This window comes from Balaenoptera ricei, chromosome 8, assembly GCF_028023285.1.
Source record: "Balaenoptera ricei isolate mBalRic1 chromosome 8, mBalRic1.hap2, whole genome shotgun sequence".
In the NCBI taxonomy this organism is placed as follows: domain Eukaryota; kingdom Metazoa; phylum Chordata; class Mammalia; order Artiodactyla; family Balaenopteridae; genus Balaenoptera; species Balaenoptera ricei.
Genome location: NC_082646.1, coordinates 14,206,941 through 14,229,212, shown reverse-complemented (window position 1 = coordinate 14,229,212; position 22,272 = coordinate 14,206,941). Strand labels below are relative to the sequence as shown.

At 43.2% G+C, this 22,272-nt stretch overlaps 1 protein-coding gene across 1 annotated transcript; it reads right to left on the bottom strand.

Moving 5' to 3' along the window:
- On the bottom strand, positions 1–22,033 carry JAML (junction adhesion molecule like). The gene is made up of 9 exons (XM_059929294.1): positions 21,991–22,033; positions 18,930–19,084; positions 17,172–17,397; positions 13,270–13,382; positions 9,449–9,686; positions 5,867–6,005; positions 3,695–3,800; positions 2,199–2,285; positions 1–508 (listed from the first exon to the last, which is right to left on the bottom strand). Exons 1-9 carry the CDS (start codon positions 22,031–22,033, stop codon positions 416–418), a joined length of 1,200 nt encoding a protein of 399 aa, XP_059785277.1. The 3' UTR covers positions 1–415.
- Between the last annotated feature and the right edge of the window lie 239 nt (positions 22,034–22,272).

The window sequence follows — 22,272 nt, the reverse complement described above, 5'->3', positions numbered from 1 at the left end:
TGATTTCCACACACTGCATTTATTTAGGGATAATTGGCCAAAGAAATCATTTGGGTTGGTTTTTATCTCTGTGATTCTTCCCTGTAACCATCCACAAAGAGCACCATCCAAGCAGAGGGTCTGACCTGATGGGATGCTTGAGGCCACTGTGGCAGCTCAGTCAGGGTCCCCAGGGCCAGTGTCCCACTCCAGAGGGACCAAGTCCATGCTCCCCCTAATCAGGGCCTGTTCCTCCAGAGCTGTCCCATCTCTCTGCCAAGCTTCAAGCCCTCCATCTTCAGCCCTTTGCCTAAGCAATGAGGCCGGAGGAGGACTGGGAGGGCAGGGGGTCTGACATAACTGGTATATGGACTCAGGACACAAGGAAAAGAGAGTCTCTACCACGGCCAAGGGCAAAGGGAACTCCCCCTTCTTTTCAAAAGGCTTGCTCTGTTCTTGGCATTCCCCCATCTGACTTTTTGTCAGATGGGCTAGTTGGTGCTGACCTCAGAGAAGGCCAAACTGGGTGCTGTGGGGAAAGAGAAACAAAGCACATTTGTCAGAAGCATTTCAATCATAATAGTTACCATTTATTGAGCTCTTTCCATCTGTCTGGCCCATTCTGAATTTCACATGCACTGTCTCATTTGACCCTCACCACCCAAGAGATAGGTTTTATTATTCCCATTAAGGATTAGGAAACAGGTTCAGAGAAGCTAAATTACCTGCCTAAAATTGAGCTAGCTTCTAAGTCAGGGTAAAGATTTGGACCCTGGTGTGTCCAACTCCAAAGCTTGTGATCTTAACCATTGTGCTATACAGCCTCAGAAAGGGGACACGGCGTGGTGCCCCCTTCATTTAAGTAAATTTAATCAAGAAGCAAAGGTTCTTTATTACCCTGCTCTCTTTCAGATAACACCTCCCTACCTGAGGTCTCAAACAAGTGGTACGCAGGCCAGAATTCACCCACGGGCTTGTTTAATTTGGTACATAGTGCTTTAAAATAATTTGACAACCCCTGAAGGGCTTTGAGTTTGTGGCCTTGGCCTCGCATCACACTTGCTGTATTGAAACCGTTTCAAGGGGACAGGGGTGCCGTTTTCTGCAAAGTTTAAATCACAAGCACCTGGCAGTGAACATGAGGAAGCTGGCTTTGAAGCTGGCTTTCCCTCCTCCATCATCTCTGCCCCACAGACTATCTGCAAACAGTACCACCCAGGCGGCTGACACACTCAGCAGCAGCCACTGTGCAGCTGTATCAGCAGGTCTCTAAGGTGAGGTTCTGGCAGTCACTGTAGCATCACATGGCACTAACAGGAGAAGGATGGGGGGGGAGGGGAATGACTATATTCAACTTCAGAGGGGAGCTTATGTTTCCCTTGGTGGAGCCAGGCCAGGGCTCTGATCTCACACTCCCCTGGCAGAACCTTTCTCTGCTGTAATCATCTGGAAGTCATGTGTCCTTAGCGCTGGTGTGACAGGAACAAACACAAGCCATCATCCTATAAACAGAGGAGGCCAGCCTTCCTGAACCCAGCAGAACACTGCTCCCTCCATGGCTGGGGTGCCTATCATTCGTCTACAAATAGCATCATATCCCTCGCCAGCTCAGTCCTTTTGTCCTTACCCCTACTCACTACACAGCCAGTGTCTTTTCTAGGTGCTGGACTTCCCTGGAGAGTTGAGCAAAGAGAAAGTAGGAATCAGACTCTGTATTATTACATGAAATTCAGCATGCAGCCTTGCTGGCAATTAGATTATGTCAAGGTATAATAAGTCACAGAATTTAAAAATCTAAGAGTTGGAAGGGACATTTTGAAAGGAAGGAAAACAATCCCTTGTGACACGATGCTTGTGCAAGGATCTTACAGCCCCCTCTTTACTATGCTGTGTTAAACCAGTATTGTACTGATGAGGCAGAGATCTTGCCTACCTTCATGAAGGCACTTCCTTTTACCTCTAAGATCAATCCTCTCCAGCCCTAGAGATACTCATAATACTCGAAATTGGGTATAAGGACAAGTTTGATATTACTTTTCTATCCAGCAGAGCTTCAGCTTCTCACCCTTTCCTACTACCTAGAAAAATCTCTGCCCTCAGCAGAGTGGCCTCCCCAGGGGACCTAGCAATGTGCATTCCCCATGAGTTTGCCATATCCTTCCCAGCTCCTTTTCCTGCCTCCAGATACCTGGCTTGGCTGGACCCAGAATATTTCTCACCATGGTCATGTAGGTGGCCTCTGACTTCCCACTTGGTTCTTCTTCATCAATCACCTCTTGCATGGTTATTGAGGAGTAGATATGTTTCTAGAGGGGAGAAAATCATGTAAATATCCCTAAAACTCAACAAGTCTTACATGCCAGAGAAAAGGCTATCTACCACTCTTCAAGGGGACGGGGGTTCTCCAGGGCATCAACCACCAAAATTAGTAGGTCAGAGGGTTACTAAGAGCTAGAGAATTATCATAGGTCACGATAATCCAGTCCTCAGACTTCCTGGAAATTAAGAAAATTAGCTCATCAGCAAAGAACACTATCTTAAGAACAAATTCTTTGGTTCAAAAGTCAAACATCTGGGACTTCACTGGCAGTCCAGTGGTTAAGACTCCACGCTCCTAATGCAGGGGGCATGGGTTTGCTCCCTGGTCAGGGAACTAAGATCCCACGTGCTGCATGGCGTGGCCAAAAAAAAAAAAAATCAAACATCTTTGTTTGGATGGGCATTGAGGTAGCAGCAGAAAATTCTTATCTTGCCAAATTATTTGTACTTTGTGATTATTTCCTCCTAATTAGAGTCATGGCAGGACGGCATTCATCAGCAGCTAATTGTCATCGTCTCTTCCAGAGGGTTTATATGCCAGGAACAGCCCTCACTGAACTTCACATCTGTGAGGTCAGAGGTACTTTGTGATTCCCATTCCTGTCACTATTTGGAGAAGTGATAGCATCCATTGACAAAGTCTTGGACTTCTGGAGTCCCCTGCACTATGTTGTGAGAAAATCCTACTCTTGGGTCACAAACAGCCCAAAAGATGGAAAGGCAAATATTATAAGAGGAGTTTTTCAAAGGAAAGAAAGAGAGAGAGAGAGAGAGAGGGAGGGAGGGAGGGAAGAAGGAAGGAGGGAGGGAGGGGGAAGAAGGGAAGGAGGAGGGAAGAAAAGAAAGAACAAAAGGGGAAAAAAAGAGTTCAAGGAAACTAATCCATTTCTCAGTCCCTAGTAGCAATTATTTATCACAAACTAATATGGTAGAAAAAGTTCTTGATCCTCTCTTTCCAAAGGTCCCCGAATATTTAATCTGAACAACTAACTCCTTCACTTAACTCTGGAATGGATCATAATCATCCTTTATATTGATACAGTGCCTCATAGATTACAAAGCACTTGCCTATCATCATGTTATTTGAACCTTACAACGGGGCAAATATGTTTGTCCTTAAACTCATTTTACTGATGAGAAAACTGAGGCTCAGGGAGGTGGCAGAGCTGGGCTTGAACTGGGACTTTCCCAGGGCCCTCCAAGGATGTACTGGGCTGCTGGACTGGCCCTGTCCGCCCCACGCCACTCACTCTCCCAGGGACTCATTGCAGTGATGGAGATTTCCTGAGCCGCTGCTCTGCGCCAGGCACTGGATGCGCCGAGACATAACGAGGACTGAGACACAGTTCACAGGGGAATGATAATGACACCACCTGGATCCTGGAGCAGTCTCCACCTTGCCCTCACTGAGCACAGCAGCAAAATGGCAGAGTTCTCTTACCTCTGGATTTGCCTTCTTTGTGTTCTCCAGGCTTTTGACCAAGGTCGTGGAAGTTACTGAACTGCAAAGGCATGAAAAGCATGTGGAATTACCCAGCCAGCACCGTATATTCAAGGGTGACAACATGAGACCACACAGAGTTTTATGAAGAGAGAGACCCCAGGTTAGGAACTACTCCCAGACACCTACAGCCCACGCTACCCAGCTCCGCTTGAAATCTGAGAGATGCATCTCTTTCACGGAGAGCAGAAAGGCATCTGGAGATAGTTTAGGCTGAACGACAGCTTCAACCTCTCTATTGTCACCCTAACAATTTTCTGTCCATAACAATTTTAAGTGAATTAATAGAGAGGGGCCATGGGATTCGATTTTATCATTTCCGAGGACTAGGGAGATGGAGCTGAACCAGCAGGGAGCAGTAGAAGCTCAGCGAGACACCAGTTCAAAGGCTCCCGGCTTCTTTCTTCCAGGGAGGAGGCCAAGCAGAATTATCCCCTCAGACACCCAGGGCTGGGAGCTCTGGCCCCTCCCCTGCCCTTGGCCTTTGATCGCTTGACCATCTGCCTTCTGCATTTGTCACTAAATAGGCTTCCTTTTGTTCCTATTTTGGCCTAAGGTGGAGCTAAAAAAGAAAAATAACAACAACAACAACCAGGGTTAAAGCTAGAAAGGAATGTATATTTTTTTGTCTGAGAGTAGAAATATTTTAATCGCATTTTCTGATTATAAAGTTGTATGCTCTGATTGTAAAATAACTCAAATAATACAGAAATGTAGACAGTCTGAAGTTGAATTCCAGTAAACCCCCTACCCTCCTAGGACCCACCTTTTCTTTTATCCCAAATAGCACTATTAATATTTTAGAATTATCCTTCCAAACCTCTCTCAATGCAAGTGTAAGTATACTCACACAAAATATATTTAGTATATATGCTGCTGAAGAGAGAATTACATAATATGCTTTTTTATTAAAATGAGATCATACTATATATTGTATAATACTACTCCTCGGACATCTTTCTGCATGATTACATACAGAGCCATGTGGTATTTCATTGAATGGAATACCGATTCATTGAATCATTACCTTTCTGACAGGCACTGAGAATGATTTCAGTTTTTAATTGTAATCTTTGCTACAGCAACCATGTTTATGCACAAGTCTCAGCACATCCGTCTGACTATTTCTTTAGAATAAACTAGTAGACAGACATGGGGGTGCTGCTTTTCACTTTGAGGGAAACTGAGGCCCAGAGCGGGGAAGTGAGCTGACAGGGGAGCCAGGTTGTCTAACTCTCGGTTCAGTGCTGTCCACATGCCCAAAGCAAAGACCTTCAAGTTCAAAACCAAGTCAGAGAGCCCCTGGGGAGTCAAGTGCAAACCTAGCAGGCAGCAGCAGTTTCTGTACAATACATGTCCCATGCGGAAAGGAGTCCCAAAAGTCAGCACTACTCAGTCTTAATGGGGGTTCTTGCCCATTGACACTATTTCAAAAAGAGAGTCAATTTGCCCTAGCAACATAGTTCATCAATAGTTGGATAAACGGAAGGAGATGAACCTGCGAACAGCCAGTGAAACACTAGTGCCCGTGCCAGAGCATCGGTGTATTTCTGAGGTACTGGGAGAATTTCAAGCCTTTAAAAACGCATTTCAACAATAAATAATTTAGGACCTGAGGCCATTCATTCAAAAGTAGCTTCTCATAATTAAAATGTGGTCCTTTAGATAAAGCCACTGACAACCTTCAAAATCTGAGCTTCTCTACGAAGTGTATACATACGGTGGATAATTCAAAAATCGTTTCTCTCAGGCATTGAATAACACCATTATGGCTCTGGCATAAGATTTATACTCTTAATTGTGCTCTACTTGGAACAACATTTGTAAGTCTTTGTAATCTTTGTAAAATGAGGATGGTGTGGGAATGTGCAAGGCCTTTCAGGATAACAGTGAGCAAAGGGGGTGGGGTCACTATACGATGACGTCTAATGTGGTAACCACAGATGATTCTGGTTTAAAACACCCCCTTCTGTGAAAATGGCACGCTTAGAGCCTTATCACTCTCTTCCACTTCAGGCTAGAGGCATCTTCAGCCCCCCAGCCCAAGAGATGGGAGCAGCCCTGTACCTCTTATTTCCATAGGTCCTCTTCACAATCAATATCAGAACAGGAAGCAGTAGGATAGTGGCACAGATGATCCCCACAATGATCACCAGCTGATTACCGCCCAGGATCTCAGGTCTGAGGGTTACTGGGGTCACCAATGCTTGGGAAAAGGAGAAAAGTAATGACAGGGCCTCAGTATTCCAGAAAAGAGCTGGGAGCCTCACCAGTTCTAGACCAAGTAGCAACAGCCACGTCAGAAGTGGGAGGAGAAGGTCAGACTCCACTCCATGTTGAAACACTAGGACTCCAGCTGTCCCCATTAGATTGAGGACCAAAGTCTGCTGACCCTCCCCTTGCTTACCCTTAAAATGTAGATTAAGGTCGGTGGGAAAAGAGAATATCACCTCACCTACAGTAGAGTTTCCTTTCACATTAATAATTCTATCTTAAAATGTGGTTTACCAAATGACAGAAATAACAGACGTGTTAGAGCCTGCTCTAGGCTACAACACTCAACCCCATAGTCATGATACAAAGTAAAGCACTTCCACCCTTCTGGCACCCTTCACTCATCTCCTCAGTTCACTCTGAATATACACATCAAACACCTCCTGGGTGCCAGATATCACTAGGCACAGAAGATACAAAGACAAATAGTGCATGGTCCCTTCCTTCAAGGAGAGAAACGATGTAAACAGAAAACCACAGACTGCTTATAGATGCTTTGAGAGCAGTCCATATAGAGTACAGAGCAGCATAGAAAAAAGGGTACCCAATTCTATGGGGAGCAGAACCTGAGAATTTGTCAGCAAACGTTTTAAAGTTTAAGCTGAGTCTTAAAGGAAACATCAAGGTATTTTTGGCAAACAATATGGGGAAGGATGATAGGGACCTTATACCAAAGGTCTGGAGCTCTTAGGTGCTTTTAGGTGACAGGATGGTGTTTTTAGAAACTAGCAAGAGTTCCATGGGTCTGGTTCAAAGGTTGTGTTTGTCGGGTGTGGTGGGGAATGAGGCTGGATAAATAATAGGATCTAAGTCATGAAGGACCTTGATTATCTCAGTGAGGAGTTTGGCTTTTTTTCCGTAGGCAATGGAGAAGACATTGAGAGATTATAAGCAGTTGAGATTTGTGACTGAGAAAGACGGCACTCAGAGCTGCATGAAGAATGTGGGGTAGTGACTGAGAATGAAAGCGGAGACTTTTTAGAGGCCTACAGTCCAAGACAGAGATGCGACAGCCAGAATAAGGTGGTGGTGACAGATGGGAAAGAAGGCAGATCCAGTCAGTAGTAGACAGCCATAAAAAGGAACAAAACTGAATTATCTGTAATGAGGTGGATGGACCTAGAGTCTGTCATACAGAGTGAAGTAAGTCAGAAGGAGAAAAGCAAATATGGGTTGCTAATGCACATATATGGAATCTAAAAAATCGGTATGATGAACCTAGCAGCAGGGCAGAAATAAAGACGCAGACATAGGGAACAGATTTGAAGACACAGCAGAGGAAGGGGAAGCTGGGATGAAGTGAGGGAGTAGCAGCAACATATAAGCACTACCAAATGTAAAATGGATGGTTAGTGGGAAGCAGCTGCATAGCACAGGGAGATCAGCTCCGTGCTTTGTGACCACCTAGAGGGGTGGGATAGGGAGGGTGGGAGGGAGGGAGATGCAAGAGGGAAGGGATATGGGAATATATGTATATGTATAGCTGATTCACTTTATTATACAGCAGAAACTAACACACCATTGTAAAGCAATTATACTCCAATAAAGATATTTTTTTTTAAGTCAGTAGTAGAAATGACAGGACCTGTTGACTTGTTAGATTGGGGGTCATGGGAAAGGGAAGAATCAAGTACAACTCCCAGGCATCCAGTTGGATAACTGTGTAGATGGTGGTGGCATTAACTGAGGTTGAAGAGATGGGCTGGGGAGAGGTGAGAGGGGTAGGTTTGGATATGTTGTATTTGAGTATTTGTGGAATATTTGGGTGGAGCTCATATAATACATAGACATGATAGATAGATAGATAGATAGATAGATAGATAGATAGATAGATAGATAATAGATAGGCAGACAGATAAAGTTGTATCTAACATAGAATATATTGAATGTATATACAACATGGTGTTCAATACTACTGAGGTAGAGAAGGTCGAGGATGTGCCATTAGAGTACCATCGGTGATCTACGCTAGAGTAGAGGTAGAAGCAGAAGCCTGAATGCAGTGTGCTATCAATTAATGGGAGATGAGATAGGAGACACCATGTCCAGCCCTTTAGCAAGCTCTCTGGCTGTGTAAAGAAAGAAATACATAATATATTGTGGGGAAGGTTGCACAACTCAGAATATATTAAAACCATCAAGGTGTACACTTTAAATGGGTAAATTGTAAGGTATGTGAATTGTATCTCAATAAAGCTGTTTCAAGAAAAATAAAGATATAGGATGAGAGCTAAAGGAGACAAGGACACAGGTAAGAGGAAGAGTGGAGTGTATGTTTGTGCTGAGTGGTAGAAGCCCTTGGAAAGTACGAGCTTAAAGAGCCATGTTGTGAGGATGTTGAGAAGGAAGAGAGAGCACCACCTGAGCACAGGGGCTCAGATAAGCCCTGGGTGGAAGGGAGCTCAAGATGGCAGGGCAGGGATGAGGATGGGAGCAGATGTAGGTCCGTTTGTGGGTGGGGAGGGCTCCAAATTTGAATGAGCTCCCGCTAATGGCTTCTATTTTCTCTGTGAAGTGGAGCTAAGACTTCTGAGAATGAAGAAAGCCATCTGTCTTGCTTCCCTCTCCAGCTGGGATTCTTTGCTATTGGCAAGAAGGTGCCTCCGTAGACTTAAGTCTCTGGCCAGAGGTACTGGGTGTGTTGCACCCTCACCTCTATCCCTGCCCCCAACCAACCACAGCCAACCCCTGGGGCCCTAGCAAAAGGCAAAGTCCACAGGCCACATCCTGACTGCTAACTGGGTTATGGTTTAACTTTAACTCCTCACTTATCAACCTCTATCAGTCAACACAATTGAGTCTTTACTCTCCTACTCACCAGTGGCCTTAATACACAGTGTTTCGCCAGACTACAGAATCTTTGATCAGAAAACCCCTCTATTTTTGGTTCTGGCCCCTTCCTGTTTTCTCTCTGTTCTTTGCTGTCTCTCACCAGCTCGGGATCATCTTCCTTTCCACTACAGAGCATAGAGCATCTCCCTTGAAGCCAAGTCAAAACAACTCCAATCCATCTCTGAGCTCCTGTACATTTAACTTAGTATATTACACTAATGATGAGTGAGGTCTGGCAGAGGGGTGGTGTTCACTCAATATTAGCTTTTTTTTCCCTTGACCTACCAGCAGGGAAGAACTAGGGTGAGGCAAGTAAGGTGCATAGGGCACCAAATTTAAGGAGGTATCACTCTCAAGGTCATGCAAGTACAGGGTACAAGTGCTTGATAAGTGCTGGGCTTATCAGGGTCAGGCAAGTACAGCACCTGAGAGTGATGCCTCCTTAAATTTTGCGCCCTAGAAGCCTCTCTAGCCTCACCCTAGTCCTGGCCCTGCCTACCAGCTATGAGGTCCCTCCTCCCTCTCCAGCCAAATGTTAGATACTTCGAGGCTCTTTCAGGATCACGTGCAGCACAGTGGTTTTCCTGACTGTCAGGTTCCCCAGGTGGATACTGCAGGTGTAGCTTCCTCCATCAGACTCCTTCACTCTGTGGAGCATAATGGAGCCATCGTTGCGGGAAGTGTCCCCCACCAGGTTTACACGGTTCTGGAAGCGGCCCCAGTTCTGAGGGTATCCCATGGGTGCCTTGAGTTTGGGGTAATAGCGCAACACAATCTCCTCCTAGAAGGGAAAGGCAAAACGTATGAGATTGAAGGACTGGGGTAGAGGGGCGCCGGGAAGGTTGAGAGGGGAGCTCTCAGGACTCACAGGCTCTGTGTGTGGAAACAGTAAAGGTACTATCAGAAGGTATTAGTAACACAAATCCATGGACACACGTGTCTGCGGGCACATAGTTGTGCAGGACGCCACCAAACCACAAACAACTCTTCCATCTCAAGAGAGGGATGAGGAAAGTGGGAATGAGGGACTTTCAGTTTTTTGCACTTCTCCAGTAAAAAAAGTAAAAGTACACCTTTACTTTTTATGACATATCCAGTTGGATTTCCAATAGGCACCTGAAACATGTCTAAAACTGAACTCCAAAATTCTCCCCCAAACCAGTTCCTTCTTATCCATCCCATTTTGGTAAATGGCAACGTCTTCTTCCTTAAGCTCTGGTTAAGAATCTTGGAGTCATCCTTAACTCCACTATTTCTTGAACAACTCACATCTAATCCCACAACAAATCCTCTACCCTCGAAATACATCCCAAATCTAGCCACTTCTCACCTCTTCCACAGTCTGGTCCAAGCCACCATCTCTAACCTGGATTCCTACAAGAGCTTCTCAACTTGTATCCCTCTATACTCCCCACTACAGCCTATTCTCAGCAGATGAACCTTTAGAAATATAAGTTAAATCATATCACTCCTCTGCTCAAAACCCTCTAATAGCCCTCCATTTCTCCTAAAAGTATAAAGTCCTCCATGAGCTGCCCCACCCCCATCTCCTCTCTGATTTCATCTTCTAATGGCTTTTTCCTCACCTACTTGGGTCACTTCACTCCAACCACACCAGTCTCCTTGCTGCTCCTTGAGTACTGGCCTCAGGGCCTTTGCACTTGCTGCTCCCGTTGCCTGGAACACTCTTTCCCCCTAGACAGATGCACGGTTGCCTCCTTCACTTCCTTGAGACCTCTGCTCAAATGTTACCTTTTTGATGAGGTCTCCCTGACCACCTACATAAAATAACAACCACAAAATCCTGCTTTCTTGTTCTCCATAGCTCTTACTATTACCTGACATATTGTGTATTTATTTCTTCATTGTTTTACTATGTATATCCTCCATCTTTTTTTTTTAACACCTTTATTGGATCATAATTGCTTTACAATGGTGTGTTAGTTTCTGCTTCACAACAAAGTGAATCAGCTATACATATACATATATCCCCATATCTCCTCCCTCTTGCGTCTCCCTCCTACCCTCCCTATCCCACCCCTCTAGGTGGTCACAAAGCACCGAGCTGATCTCCCTGTGCTATGCGGCTGCTTCCCGCTAGCTACCTATTTTACATTTGGTAGTGTATATATGTCCATGCCACTCTCTCACTTCGTCCCAGCCTACCCTTCCCCCTCCCCGTGTCCTCAAGTCCATTCTCTATGTCTGCATCTTTATTCCTGTCTTGCCCCTAGGTTCTATCCCTCCATCTTGATTGTAAGTTCCCCATCAGGGCAGGAGCTTTGAGTATTCACTGCATAGCAGATGCTTTTAAAATACTTGTTAAATAAATGTGTTGGAATTTTTTATAAAGTTATATAAATATTATTTTTTAAAAGCTTTTAAGAAAAGGAAATGGGAATACAGACAGAAACATGAATGAAAAAACCTGGTTTGTCTCTTGTGATTCAAATTCACAACCCCAAATGTCAACTCTCATCCTATTTTCTGCAATGTCTCAATTGGTGGATGACATATAAATGCATGACGAGTTCCCAGAGGCGAATCTGGAACTACATGTAATTCCCCAGATCCCACCATGATGCCACCATTTCTTTTTTCTTTCTTTTTTTTTTTTTTTTTTTGAATTTTTGAATTTTATTTTATTTATTTTTTATACGGCAGGTTCTTATTAGTTATGTATTTTATACATATTAGTGTATACATGTCAATTCCAATCTCCCAATTCATCCCCCCACCACTTTCCCCCCTTGGTGTCCATACGTTTGTTCTCTAAATCTGGATGCCACCATTTCTGACCCACTCAGACAGCATATAGGAATCAAGTGAGTATAAATGACTTTTTGTAGGGATGACCTGGAATATGTCTTCATTTATAAAAGTTAAATCTTTTCTAAACTTTGTACCTTAACTTTTATTAACAATAAGTTACCTGAGATGTCTCTTACAATACACCTTGACCCATCAGGACATCACCATGCCATAGTTGACATCTACTGGTCTAATGAACTAACTTGCTGTTTACTACTTCAGAGTTCCCATGAAGTACTCCTCACCCTGGCCCCCAGGACCTACTAACCCCAACATTCAAAGCATCCATGAAGACAAAGAAAATTCCCTCCATCACATAAATGGGGCAATGGGGCACAGAAGAAAACTCATAAAAATAACCCAAATAAGAATAAGAGGGCTTCCCTGGTAGTGCAGTGGTTAAGAATCCGCCTGCCATTGCAGAGGACACGGGTTCGAGCCCTGGTCCGGGAAGATCCCACATGCCACGGAGCAACTAAGCCCGTGCACCACAACTACTGAGCCTGTGCTCTAGAGCCCGTGAGCCACAACTACTGAGCCCACGAGCCACAACTACTGAAGCCCATGCGCCTAGAGCCCATGCTCGGCAACAAGAGAAGCCACCGTAATGAGAAGCCTGTGCACCACAACAAAGAGAGTAGCCCCCACTCGCTGCAACTAGAGAAAGCCCGCGCACAGCAACGAAGACCCAGCACAGCCAAATATAAATAAATAATTTTTTTAAAAAAAAGAATAAGAATGCAAAATGGTATAGATGATCTTATTTGCAAAGCAGAAATAGAGACACAGATGTAGAGAACAAACACATGGATACCAAGGGGGAAGGGGGGATGGGATGAACTGGGAGATTGGGATTGACATATATACACTACTGATACTATGCATAAAATAGATAACTAATGAGAACCTACTGTATAGCACGGGAACTCTACTCAATGCTCTGTAGTGACCTAAATGGGAAGGAAATCCCAAAAAAGGGGATATATGTATACATATAGCTGATTCACTTTGCTGTACAGTAGAAACTAACACAACATTGTAAAGCAACTATACTCCAATAAAAATTAATTAAAAATAAAAATTAAAAACATTGTTTTTAATTTTAAAAAAAGAATAAGAATGCAATTGTGCTTATGCCTAGCCCATTGCTTTCCTGGCTAGGCCACCAAAATCATCCCCCTTGCTATCCCATGGACTCTACAAAAAGGGGAAGGGAGAAGAGGAATTAAACTAAAATGCAGTGGCCAACTCATGTACAAATGCTTTACACCAGCTGTCTCCTGTATGCGTCTTGACAACCTGAAAAGCTGAGCAGTAGCAGCATCTACTTCTTCTTCTTCATCATCTTCATTAGAGTCATTTTTCCCAACTGGAATCTGAAATTGCCCAGCCAAGTGGCTGAGCTGAGAGGCCCAGCTTTGCCAAGCTCCAAAGCCCAAGCCCTCACAACACCACCACATGGCACCTGGTGCCTGGATTCTTGATCTCCCCGCTCTGTCCTGACAGCATTGGCCAGGGGCTTCTTATACACAGTGAGGGTTTCTCCTCCTTACCTTGGCGTGCTCTCCTGATGAGAACATCCAGTCTACCCTGGTCATGTGTTTCTCTTCTGTGCTGTGGAAAACACATCCCATCTGAGTCGAATCACCCACATGAGCCATGAGCTCTGGGGATAAAATGGTAAATCAAGTCAAACTCAAGGTATAATCTATAGAAGCCAAAGAACTTCTAGAAGAGATAATATTTAGCCAAAGATTCTCAACAGTAAAATCAATGTCACCACCAAATACTGCACGCTTTCCCTCCACAGATGATCCAGATTATTCTGTGTGGTCAAAGTACTCAGAGGCCTCTCACTCAAATCAACACAGTACCCCAAGGATAAGACAATACCCTCTAGCTACTGACATACATCAAGTCTGAAGGGTCCCACTGACTTCAGTAAACACTTTCTGGTTCTCTTTCATTCCTTTCTCCTTCTCCTTTTGTAGAACTTCTCCCACAAGCCCCAACTCCACTTCAAGCTTGTAATAAAGAAAGTACAGAAAACCTTGAAGCCCCCCACTTTCTGTTCACCAACTTAGATACCCACATCTGCTTAACATAAACAGGAAGTGGAAAGTTATATAACTCTCATTCTTATAAATAACCCACTGGCTCTCCTAGATGAAAAACTGAATCATGGGTAACTCTCTTCAACTTCTTTTATTCTTCTACAAGTTGTCTTAGGACTTGCTTAGGACAATTCTGGCTAGAGTACAGGTCACAGGACTGCTTGCTAATTAGGCCAAGACAACAGACAGTTTTCCTCTTGGCTTTTCTTTCTGTTTTAATCCCTGCCCCCACTTCCCCATCTGCTCCCCCTTCCCCTGCTCCTGGCTTTCCAACACATAGTCTCTGCCTCCTGCTTATTTGTATAAGCAGCTGACCCCATCATATGTTTACTGCTTTAGTCATTTCAAGAAGTCCCTGAAAAAGAAAACAATTAGAAAGATGCTTCTGATTTTTCAATAGTGCTCTATATAAATCGACCACAAAGTCAATTAAGAAAAGAAAGGCAGGATGATATTTAAGGGAGACACAAACCTACGTCTTAACTGGACAGAGTTCCTTCAAAAGAGCATTAAGCAGAGCTCATAAAGGAACACAATACATCAGCTAACCTCTTCATCCAAATTGTGTCCCTGGAGAACGTTAACTTCCCACCCAGGAGGAAAGACGCACAATGGGAGGAAAGTAAAAGAAAATATTATGAACTCAAAACTCTATGGAGGGAATTATTTTGGAAGTAATAAAAATTCACTCCAAAGAATACCAGTAGGGAAGGAAACACCCTCTAAATCTATGAGTATATTAAGAATTGAACCCTATTTTTTAAATGCAATAATAAGAACTGAACATTCTGAGTTCCTTCAACACACCAGGCATGTGCTAGACACCTAGGATATCACCTAGTCATTACAATATTTTGAGATATGCACTATTACTCTCCCATTTCACAGAGGAAGGAAGTGAAAGAACCCAGAGCTTCATGGCCAGTAAAAGGCAGAGCCAGCACTCAAACCCAGGCCTGAGTGAAAACAAAGCACACGCTTTCTCACTCCCTTTACTGTTACCACCTCACATTAAGTGGAAGGATGGCTGATTCTAGAGCAAAAGTACAGGAAGTTAATATTATTTTTATTTGTAAGAAAATTGTCTATACCACTGAAATTTTGTTTTCCAAATATTAGGAAGTTTCTCTAAATTAGGATTTAAAGCACTGTTAGGTGTGATTCCAAAACATGGGCTTTTAATTATTTCATTATATTGCCTCCCTTCTAGAATCATAGACCCTTATAAATTGAGAAGAGATTAGAATAGAATAAAAATAATAGAGTAATGAAGTTAGGGATCCAGAAGCCACCTAAAGCTCACATACTATACTACCTACCATGTGTACGAATCCCTTCAATAAGAATATTTTCTCTCCTTGAACAACATATTTTCCAAAATGTTAAACCAAACTCAAAACATTGTTCAAGCAATTCATCTGATATGAAAACTTTAATTCAATTTTGAATCTTAAAAATGAAGATCATCTGACTGAAATTATATGCACAAGTTTGAATAAAAATTACTTTTTGTTGTCTTTATACTTTTCATTAACTATTATATAATATATCTATACAGTATAATTATATAATCTGTGAACACACACATTCAGATGCCTTAAAATCCTTTCACAGAATAAAATGGAAGCAAATTCCTAAGAAAGAAAGAAAGAAAGAAAGAAAGAAAGAAAGAAAGAAGAGGAAAGAAAGAAAAAAGAAAATTGTCTATAGTGTTTAAAATAAGAACTATGAATAAAAGAGTTGAAGTAGTAGAAACACAGAAAAATTACAAACTGAAGGGTAAACTTTGTGGAGGAAATCTAGATGAGTTTTCACTTGGAAGGAGATAGCCACCAGGCAAATGGTCAGGAGTTAGAGCTATTCCCACGCTGGCTGGAAAGGAAAAGTAAATACAAGTTGCTCCACTGGCTACTGGGAAATATCTGACTACCCCTAAAATTGCTCTAGCCTGCTCCCATGGACTCAGTTCTTAAAACTGCCTCCTTTGGGCTCCTTCCCTCTGTGTCTCTTCTAAGCAGGAATAGGCACTCATTTTGTAGGACATGCTTGTAGTCCTCAGGCCCAGCATCAGAGAACAAAGTAGAAAGGGGGAACTCAAAGATAATCCTTGTGGGACACAGGCAGTTGGTTCATTTCTTCTTCCTGGAGAGCCATAGATTTAAAATCAAAAGAAAAATGCAATTGAAAAAAAGTAGGAAAAATTAGGAGAGAGGCCAGAGGCCACCTTCTACAATTCCTTCTACCATTCCATTTTTTAGAAGTCAGATTCAAGTGAGGGATGCTAATTTAAGAATTTCCTTCATTTGACAAATGTTTACTGAATGCTTACTCTATGCCAGGCATTGTGTCTAGGGCTGGTCATGGGACCAAGAATACAGATCCAGGTGAGCAGGGGAGACACAACTGAACAGGTGTGTTGAATATCACCAGAGAGGAGGACAGGGTGCTCCAAAGGAGCTCATTGAAAGAATGGACCTAAACTAGCTGGCAGGGAGAGGGGCGTCCAGATTCTAGTTCACTCGCTAAACAGCAAGCTCTCCTGAGGCCAAAGACTGTTCCTTCTATCTCACACTTTTAAAGAATGTATCTAATTCTGTGGTTTTCAAACTTTTTAAAGCAGCAGAATTATTTCTTCAAACAAAATCTTATCTGGCAGCCCAATGAATACAACAGGAAAAAGGAAAAGGACTTTGGTTGTAGTGGAGATGGAAGCCTGAGGTCCTGCCCAACTAGATCCTCTATCAATCCCCTGCCCTGTTCTCACCCTTTGTGTGGCCCACCAGGTTCCTTGGACCTTGAGTGTTCTATAGAACATGTTTTTTAAAACCAACAATCTACTGAAGCCATTTATAAATGGGAACATGAGGTCCTAGGAAGTTAGAGAGATCTGCTCATTTCTTTAATATCCCCCAGAACACCTAACATAGTTACCTACAAAATATGGACACAACATCAACGTGGATAACTGATGGGAAGCATCAGGGTATAGTGAAAAAAACATGGACTTTGTTGACAGAGGTAGCAGGGTCCAAGTACTGGGTATGCCATTTAATAAATATATGTCCTTAGGCAAGTCACTTAATCTCTCTAAGCCTCAGTTAACTCATCTGTAAAATGAAAAGGAGAATACAGTACTTCCTTCACAGCATTTTCATGAGGTTGAAACATGTTAAAGTAATAATAAAATAATGATCATCATTATTTTTATTTTATTGAGGACTCACTCCGTGGTAAGTACATAGCACAATGGCTGGCATTTGCTCAACAAAATCAGTTCGCTTCCCTCACTGCACACCAAATCTCTTGCCCCTTCGCCCTTCTCTGAGTAAGCATTTATGTACCTTTGGGTTCCTCTGGTAGTACATGCAGGACCACTGCTTTTTTGAACACCAGGCTCTCCATTTTGAAGCGGATTTCACAGGTATAGTTTCCCTGGTCAGCCTCTTCCACATTTTGCAGCAGGAGAGAACCGTCATGGTGTAAGATGTCCCCCACCAAGCGCACACGATTCTGGAAACGCCCCACAGGCACACTGATGTTGGCATAATAGAAGAGCACGTAATCATCCTGGAGGGCAATACAACGTCAGAGAAAATCTAAAGTCCATGGCACCAGACCCAGGAGTCCGGATTGAAAAGCCCCTGTTCTGTGGAGGCAGCATCGTCATCATCACCACTGTGATCAAAAAGTGCTTGGTACCCAATTCATCATCATCATCATCATCATCACCATCATCATCATCATCATCATCACCATCATCATCATCATCATCATCATCATCATCATCATCAACATCATCATCATCATCACCATCATCATCATCATCATCATCACCATCATCATCATCATCATCATCATCATCAACATCATCATCATCATCATCATCATCACCATCATCATGTGCCAGGCAATACGTTAACTTGCACAAGGCTCTGTGGCTCATTTTATACAAAGACAATTGGAGAAACAGGGTCAACACATTTCCATTTCTTACAGTTTAAGGTAAAATGTAACATCCACTCTGAAGATCACTCTGGGGATTCAAACTCACAACTTTTGAAAAGCATCTCCCATCTTCACCCTGTGTTCTGCCATGGCCCCCGCATTCGATGGCATCCAAATGTAATCCCACAGACTGGCTGTTGTGACAATCCCCAGCATGTTGGCTGTTACCGCTGTCCTTTCTGCCCTCCTCCAGGCAGCTTATCATAAGGCATGAGAAGGAGTCCTCAACAGGGAATTGTTTACAGACTGGGAGGGGGAGCCATGGGGAATTCTTATTTTCACTTAGACCATGGGTATTTCCCTCTTATAACAAAAAATAGTAATAAAAATTTGAGTGACAGTAGCATTATGGGGATAACATGCTCTGAGCTACAAAAGCAATATTTCATTTGCAAACATTGGGACTTTATTGTTCACAATATATTACTTAGGACATATTTTGCAAATGATCCTGACATACAAGTATCTCCACAGAATCTCAGATGAGGCTTAATACACTGTTTGCTAATCCAAAGAGCTCCCATGAAAGGCCTTCACTCAGCCATGCTGAATCTGCTAATGCCAACACTTTAAGCAGCCATGAAGGAGAAAGAGATGATTCCCCAGCCCATAAATGTGTCAGTGGAGTGCTGAAAGAATCTGCCCCCTCCCCAAAGAAAATATTACTGTGACACCGTTCCTGTGCCTAGGCCGTAACTCTTTTTGTCTAGACCAATGCGTTTTCGCTCTTCCCACCCTCCCACCCACCTATGCTACTCTACAAATGGGAGAAATAGAGGAAAGGAACTAAAGAACTTTATGTGCATGTCTCCCATTAGCTTCTCAAGGCCCTGAAAAGTAAGCATTACCATTATTATAATCACCTTCATCTTCACAGATGGGGAAGTTGAATGTCAGAGAGTTTGAGTAATTTACACAGCTGAGTACAGAGCCAAGAGGCCAGACTAGGAGGAGGCTCAGTTCTGGCAAGCTCCAGAGCCCAAGCTCCTGCAGCCCCATCTCATGGCACTGGATGACCTGATTCTCCCTCTCCCCACATTCTGACACCACTGGTCAGGGGCTTTTAATACACAGCAGTGTTTCCTCCTTCTTACCTTGAAGTGCTCTCCTGATGAGAATATCCAGTCTACCTTGGTCACAAGTTTCTCTTCTGTGCTCTGGAAAATACATCCCAACAGGGCTGAATCACCCACATGGACTGTTAGCTCCACGGAGGAAGCAATCAAGTCATTCAGGCCCAAGGAGTAACCTATAGAAGTCAAAAAGGCAAGAGGAGGCATCATTCAGACAAATACAGTCAACAATAAAAATTAGTATTAATCTCCAAGTATATGCACCTTTCCACCCCCAGATGACCCAACGTGGACAAAGTATTCAGAGGCCCTTCATTCAAACCAGCACGGCATTCCCAAGGGTAAGAGAAATACCCTGTAGTTCCCCCCACGTAGCTCAAGTCAGAGGGGTTCTACAATCTTCATGTTCTATAGATGCTAACTGGTCCTGTGCTCCTAGCCAGTCCCTTCCCCTTTTCTAGAATTCATCCCTGCAATCTCCTTTCTAAAGAAAGAAGAGAGGGAATTCCCTGGTGGTCCAGCGGTTAGGACTCTGCACTTTCACTGTTGAGGGAGCAGGTTCAATCCCTGGTCAGGGAACTAAGATCCTGCAAGCCGTGTGGCGTGGCCAGAAAAACAAAACAAAACAAAAACAAAAACAAAACAAGAAGAAAAAAGAAGAGAGACCCTGAAGTCTCTCCTTTCAAGTCATGAATTTAGACACCCATAAACAGGAAATGGGATGTCTCTGGCTCCTAGTTTCCCACCCATTCCCTAACTGAAAAGCCAGTTCACAGGTATTTTTGCTTCCCTCTGCTTTTCTCCTTCTTTAGTTCCTTTACAAAAGCTTATCTCTGAATTTGCTGGCTGACTCTCGCTGTAGTGTAGGTCCTTGTAATTAGGCCAGTACAGAGCACAGCTCTTCCCTTGAATTTCCTTTGTGTTTGCTTTCTCCCCACCTCCCTCCTCCAGCTCTGCCCTCAGCCCTGGCTTTCCAGTCTCTAGGGTTAGCCCATGCGGTACCCCTCCACTATCTGTCCATTGCTCAAGTAATTTCTCTTTTCCCTTAAAGAAAAAACTATTTCTAAAGAGAAAACCATTACATGGATATTTCTGTTTTCACAAGACATGCTCTATGCAAAGAGATAACCATAGCAAGAAAGACACGTTTAGATGCTGGCCAGTTCCTATCAAAGAAGAGCCAAGTGAACGAATTTGGGAATAAACAGAAAATGTGCCAACCTCTCCATCCAAGCTGTTGCCCCGAGTGAAGAGTGTTAACTTCCTGCCCACAGCAGGCAACACGCAGTGGGGAAGACGTGAAAGAAAACATGAACTCTCCACCCTCTGGAGGGAATTATTTTTTGAAAGAAATCAAAAGTACCCGCAAAAGTGACCTGGAATTTTCCTGTAAGGAAGAACTGAGCAACTTTAAGTGTGGTTAAAGGTGTAAGAAGCTTATTTAATGTAATATGAAGAGCACTGTCTGTAGAATTAAATGAGTTTGCTAGAAAGCAAGAGCAGCAACCAAAGCAAAGAGAAACTTATACCTGATGGGTAACCTTTGTACAGAAATGGCTGAAGAAATTGAGACTTTCTACAGAGGAGGAAAACCTCTCCACCAAGAAGTACAATACCCCCTGATGTCACCAGGCCACTCCACATGGGGTTGGATTGTTAAGTCTCTGGATGGAAGGGCAAAAACCTGCAGGTTGCTTAACCCAGGAAATGTCTAAATAGCCTCTGAGATTTTTATAACCCTGATTCCATGGGGAAAAAAATTCTCTAGTACATACCAGTTTCATGTGTGTGTGTCTGTCTGACTGCATGTTTGTGCACATGCTATGTTGCCTGGAATTAGAGCAAAGACAATTCTTTTGTGCACTTTGCTGAGTCAGTGTGTAGGTCACCATGCAAAGTTTAAAAAACTAATAGTAAAGAGAAAAATAGAATAGATAAACAACAAGGTCCTACTGCATATTACAGGGAACTATAGTCAATATCCTGTGATAAACCATAATGGAATATAAAAAAGAATGTATGTATATGTATAACTGAATCTCTTTGCTGTACAGCAGAAATTAACACAACATTGTAAATCAACCATACTTAACCATACTTTAAAAAGACAAAAAAATAGGGACTTCCCTGGTGGCACAGTGGTTAGGACTCCACGCTCCCAATGCAGGGGGCCCGGGTTCAATCCCTGGTCAGGGAACTAGATCCCACATGCATGCCACAACTAAGAGTTCACATGCCACAACTAAGGAGCCCGCCTGCCGCAACTAAGACCCAGAGCAACCAAATAATTTTTTTAAGTTTTATTTAAAAGAGAAAAAAATAAAAAGCTGTGAGAGCAAAGCATCTAATTAATTTATTCTTCCAACAGAGCTATATCCATGGGATAAAGAGAAGACAAGGGGACAAAAGGATGAAAAAGTTAGAAAGAGATGGAATTAGCAAGAAGAAGCAGCCCTGAGCACTGTAGGAGCAGGAGACTCCAACCTGGTCTGATGAGTCAGCCAGAGCAGGCTTTTTAAAAGTGGAACTTAAGGAGAAACCGGAAGGATAAGGAAGGCTTAGGCAGGCTTGCTAGGGTGAGGTGGGGAGAGAAGGTTCCAGGCAAAAGAAACCATCCAAAATTGGGAAAGAGCTCAGTGCATTTGAGGAACTGCAAGAAGACTAGCGTAGCTAAAGCATGAAAACAATTACAGGGATTCTGGGACTCCCTTTGGTGATTTCATTTCCTAATCTGAGACTAGCTGTGGTTTTAAAGATAACAATTTAAAGTGCAGGAATACCAGCGAGAAACTTTCTTCGTATCCCATAAGAAAGTCCTAAAACACCCAGTCAGGACCCAAAGGCATTCTGTTTCTAATAGCAACAGAGGAATATTCAGCTTTCCAAGAAAGAGTCTCCTACCTGGCTTCTAAAACAGCTGTTGCAGCAAAACGGCTGTTTCAACAAAACTATGAAGTTCCAGGTTGGGGTTTCCATTTTCAACAAAGCAAGGGGAAATGAAAATATATAAAACTGGCTTCTGAACATGCATGAGACTTACAAGAAATCAAATACCCTCCTTGGTCCCTTGGCTTCTACTTACTGAGTAACACTGGCATCAGGATGAGTTTCAGTGTGTAAAACATGCTGCTCTCAATTTTTCAACCTTAAAAGAAAAAAAAAAGTCAGAAAATAGTGTCAAGAGAAGTTCATTAATTTAACAAATCAATGGTGGGTTCTTCTGTGAGTCAGCCTCTGTCTGAGGCACTGGGCTGCAGCATGGAGCAAGGAAGACAAGGTCCCGGCTCATGAGCAGCTTGCACATGGAGGGGAGATGGAGAGGGGAAAAAGCAGCAAATGAAAGAATAAGAAACAGCGGATGCTG

Bases quoted from the DNA above. Each gene is read 5' to 3' on its own strand.
- JAML (XM_059929294.1), bottom strand. From the start codon at position 22,033: ATGTTTTACACACTGAAACTCATCCTGATGCCAGTGTTACTCA. The intron at 17,398-18,929 runs GTAAGAAGGAGG...ATTGCCCTCCAG, and splicing joins CATCAGGAGAGCACTTCAAG to GATGATTACGTGCTCTTCTA. The intron at 6,006-9,448 runs GTATCTAACATT...CCTTTTCCCAAG, and splicing joins GATCCTGAAAGAGCCTCGAA to CATTGGTGACCCCAGTAACC.